Source organism: Trichechus manatus, unplaced genomic scaffold (genome assembly GCF_000243295.1).
Source record: "Trichechus manatus latirostris isolate Lorelei unplaced genomic scaffold, TriManLat1.0 scaffold00018, whole genome shotgun sequence".
Classification (NCBI taxonomy): domain Eukaryota; kingdom Metazoa; phylum Chordata; class Mammalia; order Sirenia; family Trichechidae; genus Trichechus; species Trichechus manatus.
Genome location: NW_004443954.1, coordinates 23,527,155 through 23,538,310, shown reverse-complemented (window position 1 = coordinate 23,538,310; position 11,156 = coordinate 23,527,155). Strand labels below are relative to the sequence as shown.

The 11,156-nt window shown below is 39.1% G+C and overlaps 1 protein-coding gene across 4 annotated transcripts; it reads left to right on the top strand.

Moving 5' to 3' along the window:
* Window positions 1–170: 170 nt before the first annotated feature.
* On the top strand, window positions 171–10,112 carry CHCHD7 (coiled-coil-helix-coiled-coil-helix domain containing 7). 4 transcript variants are annotated; one of them, XM_023727786.1, is made up of 6 exons: window positions 171–239; window positions 1,197–1,324; window positions 1,559–1,629; window positions 3,230–3,300; window positions 4,742–4,840; window positions 5,656–10,112. In XM_023727786.1, the coding sequence occupies exons 4-6, from the start codon at window positions 3,247–3,249 to the stop codon at window positions 5,758–5,760; spliced, it is 258 nt and encodes an 85-aa protein (XP_023583554.1). In that variant the 5' UTR covers window positions 171–239; window positions 1,197–1,324; window positions 1,559–1,629; window positions 3,230–3,246; the 3' UTR covers window positions 5,761–10,112. The 4 variants fall into 4 exon arrangements, with proteins under 4 accessions (XP_023583554.1, XP_023583556.1, XP_023583555.1 ...); XM_023727788.1 differs by lacking the exon at window positions 1,197–1,324 and having other exon boundaries at window positions 185–239; XM_023727787.1 differs by lacking the exon at window positions 171–239 and having other exon boundaries at window positions 865–1,324.
* The last annotated feature ends 1,044 nt before the right edge of the window (window positions 10,113–11,156 follow it).

Sequence of the window (11,156 nt, the reverse complement as noted above, 5' to 3'; positions counted from 1 at the left end):
CCCCGCCCATCCCTTGGGCCCTCCCCCCGCAGGCCGGGGGCGGGGCCAGCTGCGCCCGCCCCCGCCGCTCAGGGCCCCGTGCGGCTGTCAGTCTAACGGTGCCCCGCACCGATTGGTCGAGCCGTCGCCGGGAGCGGGGACAGCACGTTGGGATGCGCACTACTTAAGGCTCTGCTGCGTGAGCCATTGACGTGTTTAGAGCTGGAGACTGCTTGTGCCCTGGTGCAGCAGCGTCTGAGGTGAGTAGTTCCCCCTTCCTCCCCCCGCCTTAGCGGCGTCTGTGGGGACTGGAGAGAGAGGGACGCACCTGAGCCGACGCTAGGCCCGAGTTCGCTTCTGCGGCGCTAAGCCTCCCCGCTGGGCCTCGCCGCCGCTGGCCCCCTTCCCGTCGCTGCTCTTTTCCGTCCAGATGGGTTAGTTCGAGCTATGGGCGGGGAAGGTGACCCCTGCGCTTTCGGGCACTTCAGGCTCTTACTTCAGCTTTCTTGGCTCTAGCCTTTGAAGCAGAATTGCCTCCCCTGCCCCCACACCCAGTCTTCTGCCAGTTTCCCTCGACCCTGCTCTTCCCGCCACTGTCTAAGCCCGAAGCAAGGTGTGGTTCACCTGTGTCCTCCATCCACGACTTAGGCGCGGACAGGCAGTCTCGCGGAAAGCAGCGAGACCTCAGATTCACATCTGTCTAGCCTCTCTAGTCGATTCCCCAACCCCTCCGGTATGCCACCTTTTGACTTCGTGCACCCTGCCTCTCCGCAGCGGTAGGTTAGGGGCTTTAGGTTCTCGCATGATGTGTGTCAGCTTCCCGATAGGTGCAGCTGCGTTTTATCAGCGCCTCAGAACCTGCCTGGGCTGACCAGCTCGTGGGCGTGAAGGTGTTCAGTAACGTTTCCTCCTTCCTCCTTCCCTTTCAAAGCTCCTTGGTGAGTGGAGACGTGAACAATAGGATAGGGAAATCAAGAAATACTCTTCTAAGAAGTTTGCCCTTTCGAATGGATTTTACAGTTATTCCTCAAATGTGCTGTGGTTTTGCGCCCCTCTCAAATCTTTGGTTTTCTTTCTAGCTACTCTCTGCAAGCAAACCCTTGTAACAGTTATTTAGTACCTTCAAGAAAAGTAGATAAGGCCTCTTTAGCAGAACACTCTGTCTTGCTCTTCAGCCCGTTCCTCACTCTAAATTGACGTTTCCTCTTCGTTTCCAGTTAATACATGAGGAACTCAGGCAAAGGGGGTGGCACTCAGAAATCCAGACTCATATTGACTTGTATTTAGAATCCGGAAAGAAAAGGAAATGCAATGTGAATAAACTCATGCTGCAGACCTGATCCAGGTATATGTGATGTTTCTAGGTATTATTTTAAAAGAATTCCTGACTGATGATGATGATAAAGATGCAGAGTGGAACACTTTCTTATAAGGCTTGTAACCTGAGTTTTGTCAGTGTCTGATTGTTGTTGAGGTTATATCCAAAAATATGAACAGCTAAGCAGAGTTGTGTTCCCGCACTACAGGATAGATGTAAAAAGCATGCTGTGAATTTACTTAGTATCATCTTTTCTCTTAGGAGGTAGTCAAGTCTGCGAAAGAATTGCGTTCAGGAAAGGAAGAAGCTCCTAGATGTAATTGAATGGCATCGTAAGTTTCCTTTTTGCCAAGGTATTTCTGTTAGCTAGGCATTTTCATGTAGTGTTCAAAGAAAATCATAAAATAAAATGATTGCTTAGTGAGTACTAAAAATTAAAGGACCCCAGAATGACTCTTTTCCATCCTTCTTTGCAAAGGTTGGTTTTCTTTAGCCTGGATCTTCCCCTAATAGGAGAATGGACTAGATGACTCTTGGTTGAGAATACCTCCACTTTTCAGGAGCTTCTGGGGTTTGATTGCGTTTCCTGAATACACTTTATTTCTGTTAGCATGACGTATTTTTTTGATGGTCTCATCTTGGACATGGGATGTAAAAACCATTTCATACAAAAGTTCCAACCTCTGACTGGTTACTAATACCATCCGATGCATTCTTTATTCAGTGGAGTTCTGTAAGTTGCACTACATTAATTGCTGGGTGGTTCTTCTGTCTTTAAGTGGACGATTGATTAAGCTGGAACAGGATTCAGGAGTACAAGTTAAATCAGCTCCTTAAGCTTAGTACAAAGCATGTTAAAATGTTTGTAGGTGGTTGGTTCAATAGTATACCAATATATTTAAACAAAAAATCACTTTGAAATAATTTATTTCTATGACTTTTCTTTAAAGAAAATGTTGTTGATAGGTGCTGTTGAGTTGGTGCCAACTCATAGCAACCTTACGCACAATAGAACGAAACACTGGCCTGTCCTGTGCCGTCCTCACAGTCTTCGCTATGCTGGAGCCCATCATTTAAAGAAAATAGGCATACCAATTTCAGTTGACTCCATTATAGAAAGCAGTTGTCCTGGGATATAGCTAGCTGACGTACCTATTACTTGACTTGACATGGTGTAACTAATTAATTGGTGCTTAGTGAACTGTGATCATCTTTAATCAAAAAAGACATTTGCTGAGCTGTATCTCTAAGGCTTCATGTGGAAGATTACTGAACCACAGTAGCATTCTCTGACTTCCTTTAGCCCATAGAAGTATCCGTTAAGTAGAAGGTAGAAGATGCCACTGGAAGTAAAGTTGACTTTTTTTTTAAAAACAGTATGGCTTTTCGAAATGTCAACTAAGCAATTACTTGGCTTTTTGGTATATTTTCCCTGCCCATTCTGGCCACAGAGTAGATACTCAGGTACTTTATGTGATACATGTCTTTGCTAAAGTTGGGTTGTGCTAAGTTTTTACTCCATGCTTATTTTGTTTGCTATTCAACATATAAAAAAAGCAACCACAAAGACCACTGCCATTGAGTCGATTCCGACTTGCAGCAAATAGGAAGTAACCGCTAGAGTGTATACTTACTCTTAAATTTTGTTAGTACATTCAGTTGCTTAAACTTTATAAATAAGCATAAACTACAATGTTTTTACTGAACATTCTAATCAAATTTCAGTAGATGCATTTAAATATAGTTTTTGTATTGAGGCACCATGGCAATACAAATGAAAAACACGACCAAGTCTTTATTCTCAAAAGATAGAGTACATGAATTCTTCACTAATCGTTATGTTGTAATGGATTTTTCAAGAACTTACGGGGCTAATGAGATCTGTTTTCTCTTGTCCACTGTATAACTCGTCTTCCTGACCTCTACCTGCAGATAAGAATACTGCTAGCATGCCCGTGGTAATGCGGAGGCTGAGAGATCCTGACATAAATCCTTGCTTGTCGGTAGGGTGGCTTTTAATTTTCATGAGTGTTAAGTTGGAAGAACAACCATCTAATTTTTGCGCATCTGTTTTTTGTAGTTGTTGAATAAAGTTATTTCTGTACAAAAAATATTCCTGGCCAGCGTATCCTATTTCACTAGAGCATGTTTTGGTATTCAAAATTTAGCTAACAACAAAAGATTCATCTCTTCCTTAGTTTCACTTATTTGTACAATATGCCCATGGTTAGTTGTCACTGGAATACTAGACAGGCATAGATAACACTGAGGAAAATTTTTAGTCCAAACATGGAAAATTGGAAGGTCTGACTGACACTTAAACTGCCACTAAAATTTGTTTTAATACAATAATTTCTTCATGTCCTTGAGACAAACTGAAAGTAATTGGCTGATAAGAGAATTAGCCTATTTAAAGCCTAAAGGTTTTCATAAAGGAATCATAAAAACAAGGTGTTTTGTTGTAATAGTAAGCTTTTATTGGCATTTATTTGATATGACCTGCAATACTTGTGGCTTTGCCAGCTTTAAATTACGCAGTCCTCAAACCAGTGCTATGAAAATTATACTTCCCAATGCTATATGCATTTTCCAAATACATGCATTCATTAAATATTTGGCATAGAAATTTAGTTTTGTTCTGTATATTAAATCAGTTTTGACAACTTTATTAAGTAAATCTGCTTAGATAGACGTTGTTTCTTATGTCTATGAAAACAAGTTACCCACCCCTGTAGTGAAAGCTTTCCTTTAGATGATCTCTCAGAATCATGCCTTTCACTTTGAAGTTTGTTATCTAGTCTACTTCCAGTTCAGACAGCTTAAATTTAATTCCCAAATGGCAGCTGCCCTCCTTTGAACTCATAGCTCTTTGTTGCTCACTTTGGTTTTGAAGTGATATTGATATCTATTAAAATTGCTTACATAATAGTGTATTTACTTGCACAATGGAGTGAATGATAGCCAAAATGCATTCAGATGAAGGGTGTTCACAGAGGTTGCTTTGATGTAGAACAGTTACTAGTGATTTACCTGGAATCTCCAAACCAGTACTAGCTCAGACATTTTAGGGTAGGAACTTGAAGAACTAGAGAGCTGTGCTGTGAATTGGAAGACTGGCTTCTCATTTTATGTTTGCAGCAGTGATTTTGAGCATATTGCACCTTGCCTCAGTTTAATGGTTACTACATTAAATGATCTCAGTTGGTACCTTGGCTCAAATTCCAATGATTAGATATTCAGAAAACTGACCCAGACGATTTCTGCCCTGAGTAGAGTGAGGGCTGGGAGATAATTCAGTTTTTATTAGTGTACAAACAGAAATGAACTGTTTCCCCGTATTATCTGCTTTCAGGAGAAAGGAGGGAAGTAGCTTCAGAATTTCTTTCTTCTTTTTTTTAAGATCTCATTCCAACTCTTAAATGATGCCTATCTTCCATATTAAAGGAATCTGATGCTTCTACCAGATGTATGGATGAAAATAACTATGACAGGGAAAGGTGTTCCACTTACTTCTTGAAGTACAAAAACTGCCGGAAATTCTGGGTAAGTAAGTCCAGCTTGATTAGCTTTCACGTAAAACCCCATCTCTTAGGCTTGAAACTGAGGTCTGAAATTAATCAATACCCACAGTCCTTTCCTGTTGAATGGCTGTAGGGAAACTTAATTTTTCAACTTTGTCCTTTAACCCTAAGAATCCTTGAAAGCTGTGTTTAGCTGCCTCATTCTACTCCAAGGTATAAGAATGTAGTTCTAATGTAGGTGGGTCTTTCTAGGTACACAAGTATCTATAGCCCTGAAACAAATAACCTTATTATAATTTTAGTTTTCCTGGAGATGAACAAAACATATAACTTTCCCTGCCATATAACACATAACCTTTGGCTTCTATTTCTGCCTCCTCCCCTTCCACCACCATCCATGGTAGTTAATGGTCCCATTTTTCCTGAGACATTGGTACACAATTACTGTTTCTCTTGCGTACTAGATCCAGCTACTTCCTTTCTCTTTGTGAAATTGACTGTTGGTTTTATTTAGCATTTATTCAGTAGCTTTTCTTGTGCTTTTGTGGTTACATGGAATATCTTCCATCCTAATTACTGTTAACATCATCCATCATGATTCCGTTGCCGTTGAGTCATAGTCTTGTGGAAATAATCATGTCTGTTTACTTGTTAATAGTTTGAAAACATTTATCTGGAGTCCCAGAATTAGTTTTTTTATTTTGTTTTTTAACTTGGTTTTAGAATTTCATTTTTGAGATAGCAATACAAAATTACTGGCAAGTGATTAATACATGACTGATTTTTTTTTTTCTTTTTTTTTTTTTTTTGTGTGTGTGTGTGTGTGCCTACATGCAGAATTCTGTCATGGTCCAGAGAAGACAGAGTGGAGTGAAGCCACCTATGCCTACAGCAGCAGAAAGAGATGAAATCTTGGGAGCACTGGGAAAAATGCCCTATTGAATGTTTGCATTAAAATTGTTTATATGACTTAGAAAATGATGAATATTTTTAGTAAGTGGTTACGGTGATCTTTTAAGATCTCACAGGCCTTACCCAGATAGTGCTTAAGTTCTACAAGGGGAGACAAAGTGTTAGCACTATGTCCTTTGTATTTGCTGTCAGTACTGTGGGAATGGTATGCCACTGCTGGCTGTTTTGTGGCACTGGGTTTATGTTACTTCCTGAGGGTACCTTAGTGTTAGGAAAGGTTACATGAGGAATTGAGCTTGTCTGCTGAGTCTTGAAAGAAAAGTAAGATTTGGACAAAGACTTAATGGGGGCTGGTGGGGGGCAGTGTTTACGAAGAAGGGAATGTGAGGAACAACATGATGGAAGGAAACCTTGAACCCAAGTTTAGAAAATAATCTGTAGATAATACAAACTTAGAGATTGAGGTAAGTGGAAGAGTGGTGGAAGAGAAGACATGAAAGGTTAAGTTGGAGGTAGCGTGTGGTGGGCCTTGAATCCCAGGCTCGTTCCAAAACCTCTAGCCTTCAGAGAACTGATTTTCACTTACCTTTATTTAAATATGGTTAGTATATTGGCTGGGAAGGGAAGCAAGGGGACAGGAAAATTGTTTTAAATAAATGGCATGCATAACTGGCTTATTTTCTCTCTTTAAGGAAAAGCTTAAAGGATTCCATAACTAAAATTTATGAAACACTGGGTAATTTTCTGAAGCTGCAGCTTCAGTTACTGAACCATGGTAATGGGGAAAAAAAGTAAATTCATTAAAAGTAGGATTTCTATTTCAGGATGAAGTGGGGCATAGAAAGGAAGGGTATGAGGATTCATCAGGTAAACTCAACACTAGGAGACTAGAGCTTAATTCCATTTTCTGATAATATACTAAAACAGGAATATTCCACATGGGGACTGGAGTAGATCTTGTAGCAGTTCCCCTTATATCAACCGCTTTTTTAATTCAGATTGTTTCATTTACAAAATAATTTTGTAAAAATATTTAATAAAATTTAACATACTAGATTATCAATGAAAACAAATTGCTTGTTGTGTCCCTCCTCAGATGAGAAGTTCTTGCTGTCCCTGGATCAAGCACATTATTTTAACAGCTGCTCACAACGAACTAGCCATCTTGTTGGTCTAAGTCCAAAACCCAGCTCAGATATTTTAAAGCCATATGATTGTTAAATGTAATTCATATGCTATATAAATCACCTACTTAAACTGTACAATTTTTTTTATGTAGTCACAGAATACAGCCATCACCACAGTCGATTTTAGAACATTTTCATCACCCTAAAAAGAAACTATACCCATTAGCAGTCACTCCCCATTTTCCCCTAATTAACCCCATCTCTTAGGCAACCACTGATCTTTCTGTCTAGTCTGGTCATTTATATAAATGGGATTATAGAATATGTAGTCTTTGTGACTGGCTTGTTTCACTTCGTGTAATCTTTTCAAGATCCATGTTTCAAGATTCATCAGTATTTAATTCCTTTTTATTGTTGAATAACATTCCATTGTATGAATATACCACATTTTCTTTATCAGTCGATGGATATTTAAGTTGTTACCACTTTTTCCCTATTATAAATAATGCAACTTCTTGAACATTTGTGCGCAGTTTATTGTGTGGGCATTCTTTTTGGATATATAAGTAGTAGTAGAATTGTTGGGTTGTATGGTAACTATGTTTAACTTTTTGAGGAACTGCCAAACTGCTTTCCAAAGTGGCTATACCATTTTATAATCCCATCAGCAGTGTATGGAGATTCCAATTTCTCCACATGCTTACCAACACTTGTTATTGTCTGTCTTTGATTATAGCCGTCCTGGTTGGTGTAATGTGAGCTGGTATCATTGTGGTTTTGATTTGCATTTCCTTCATGTCTGATGATGAGCATCTTTTCATGTGCGCATTGGCTGTTGTATAGCATCTTTGGAGAAATGTCTGTTTAGGTCCTTTGCCCATTTTTATGAATTGGATTAGTTGTCTTTTTATTTCTGAGTTATAAGAGTTCTTGATAAATACACTAGATACATATCCCTTATTATATGATTTGCTAAATTTTTTCCATTACATGGATTATATCTTCACTTTCTTAATGGTGTCCTTTAAAACAAAGTTTTTAATTTGGTGAAGTCCAGTTTATCTGCTTTTGTTTTGTTGCTTTTGGTGTTACATGATTAGGGACAGCATGAATCCAATCCCCAAAATGTGGAGATTGATCCAGTCCTTTCCCACTTCTGTATTCTCTTCACAAGCCACGCCCATGTCACTATTTGATCCTAGCCACCCAGACCTAGGTCAGAGATGACAAGTTAAAAGGACTCCATCCTTCAGACTGCTAAAGAGGTGGATGCCAGCCACAAGCTTGGGAGTCCACATGACACCCTTACTTTCTGACCTGCTGGCTCCTTCTGCCCCTTTGGGTTTGATCGTTCACTGAAACAATTCACGGAGTTCATGCTTACAACTGTAGCCAGGAAGGATATATACCAAGAGACACATGATAGGTTAAATCATGCCTCCTGAGACTAGCTGATATCAGCTTCCCAGGTGAGTATTTTCTGGTCTGATTAGCCCTCACTAGCCAGCACACATTCTCAGGTGTGTCCTGGAAGTCTCAGACCAAGGCATCCCAATTGCTCTAAGGACAACGACCACCTTTTTTAGCATAAAACTAGGTTCTTTACCCCACAGATACCATATCTAAGAAACCATTGTGTAATCGAAGGTCATGAAGATTTACACCTATGTTTTATTCTTGGAGTTGAATAGTTCTTACATTTAGGTCTTTGGTCCATTTTGAGTTGGTTTTTATATATAGTGGGAGATAAGATGCCAACTTCATTCTTTTGCATGTGGCTATCCAGTTGTCCTAGCACCATTTATTGAAAAAAGACTTTCTTTCCCCATTGAATTGTCTTGGCACCCTTGTTGTAAATCAATTGACTATAAATGTGAGAGTATTTCTGGACTGAATTCTATTCCATTGATCTACATGTCTGTCCTTAAAACGCCAGCACCGGAATGTCTTGATTACTATAGCTTTGTAGTGATTGCATAACTCTTTGATGAGTGTTTTCTATAAATATGTTTTCTGTGAAGTGCCTTTGATGACAAACTAATTAACTGTTTTGGGATTTTTGATCAACAAACCCTTAACATATGTTTTTATCTAATTATATATAGCTCCATCCAGGTAAAACTGTTCAATTCCAAATTTGTCCTCACTAGTTCCCTAAGTTGTTTGCTTCTTTATGCCTACCCTGATAATTTCAGTACACTTTTCTTGTAACCTGGTTGTTCAAGATCTCACTGCATCACTCTTGAGGGACAGAAGAGCACAGGGATTTTCTTCATCACCACTGTTAAATTTGCCACTATTGTATTTCTCTCTCTAAGATTCTAGTTTGGGAAATGTGAAGCTAAGTAACTTTATAAATTAATTGTGTTAGGATGGTAGTGAGTGCCATGATAAATTTTGGAGTCAGGTAACCCTTTGGTATCAACCATCAACTGACCAGCTATGTAGAAGGTGACCATTTTATTGTGTTCATACACAGCACACTCTTGTAGGAAGCATCTTATTACAGAGGAGTCTCATCCCAACCAGATGTGGAAAGGTGGTGCACCGTGTCTGTAACAAGTAAAAGCAACCCATTTGAGAATCATTTTACCTGTTTGTAAGCTCCTGGGGAACGTGCACTGTCATTCATGGTTATATCCACAATGCCTGGTGTGCTTCTAGTATGTAATAAACAATCAACAATTGTGTGTGTTTAGGGAAGAAATCGTTTTTAAAACTGAACACTTTAAAAACATGGAGGTTCAAACAATGTAAAGGGATATATAATTTACAATAAATTTGCCCTAGAAGCAGCCAATGTAGGGTTTTCAAAATTTTCCACCTATATATATCTGTGTTTTGTACAAAAGAAACCCCATAGTACAGGATTTGTAGGGTAGCTTGCATTTTTCACTTAATATAGTTTGGGTAATTGTCTATCAGCAGTCATAGATTTACTCCATTTCGTCAGTGGATGTAATTTTCTATTGTATGGTCATATGGTCATTTAACCCATCTCCTATTGATGAGTATGCTATTACAACCAAGGTTGCGATAAGCATTCGTACGTGGGTCTTTGCCCATGCATATTTTTGTCTATATGATAAATTTCTAACGATGGAATTTCCAGGTTCAGAGTTTCTGCGTTTTAAATTTTATAAGTATTGTCAAATCGTCCTCCAAAGAGGAGCTCACCAATGCGTACTCCCATAAACAAAGCTGAGTGTTTTCTTTGCTCACACTCTCAGTCCTGCTGCATACTTTAAAACTCTTTGATCCTCATCAGTCTCATGAGTGAAAATTGGAACAGGTGTATTCATTTCCTTTGCAGGGTTTTTTTTTTTTTTTTTTTTTTTTTTTTTTTTAAAAAATGATTTGAGGGACCCTTGGTATATTAAGGAAATTACCTTTTTGTCATATGTATATATTTTTCCAAGTTTGTCTCAACTTTGTTTTTGTTCTCCCTTCCCCCCACCCCGTGCAGAGTTTTACATTTAATGTAATTAAATAGATCAGTTTGTGTTTTCTGGTGCTAAGTAAGTATTAAATGAAATCAGGTACTGCTGTTACAGCTCAATTATGTTCAACAAATATTTGTGAAGTTCCTGTAATGTGCATAGTGCTAGGCTTAACAGTGTGGAGGCACATGGATGAATAAGTCAACATTTTGGCCCCCAAGGAACTTCACTGTTCTACAAGGGAACGTGAAATGAGCATGGTACAAATTACATCAAATGTCTAAGAGGGTAAGTAGCATTGATAAATGTGAAGGAGCTCATATACATAGCATATGTGGGAGCATTCCTTAGTGACTGAAGTCAGGGCATATGAAGGAGAGCGAAATCTAGAAAGGATGGGTTCAGATTAGGAAGGGCCTTGAATACTGTGCTGGTACTTTAGACTTTCTTCTGTACGTAAGGGAAAGCTATGAACGGTTTTGAGATGGTGAGTGAAGTCCAGTTTGTGTTTAGAAAAACAATTCAGGAGGCACTGAATCAGAGAGGTTATTACAATGACCTGGATCATGGCAACTGTTTAACTTTTCTCCACGTTGATATGTGCCACACTCCAATTCTTTTTCTATATTGCCACCAGGCTGATCTTTCCAAAAGGCACATATGATAATTTCCTTACTTAAAGTTCCCAATACCTGCTCATTGTCTCTGGATAAGGTCCAAATTCTTTACTGTGGCTTACAAGGTAAGATCTGGAGAAATTTCCAAAGGGAGCAGGCTTGAGGAAGTTGTGAAGGAGTTTATTTCTGGACACATAAAACCCAGCCGCGTTGTCAAGGATTTTGGATTTCAGTGAGTGAGA

Bases quoted from the DNA above. Each gene is read 5' to 3' on its own strand.
- CHCHD7 (XM_023727786.1), top strand. From the start codon at position 3,247: ATGCCCGTGGTAATGCGGAGGCTGAGAGATCCTGACATAAATCCTTGC. The intron at 3,301-4,741 runs GTAGGGTGGCTT...TCCATATTAAAG, and splicing joins ACATAAATCCTTGCTTGTCG to GAATCTGATGCTTCTACCAG. The intron at 4,841-5,655 runs GTAAGTAAGTCC...GCCTACATGCAG, and splicing joins AAAACTGCCGGAAATTCTGG to AATTCTGTCATGGTCCAGAG.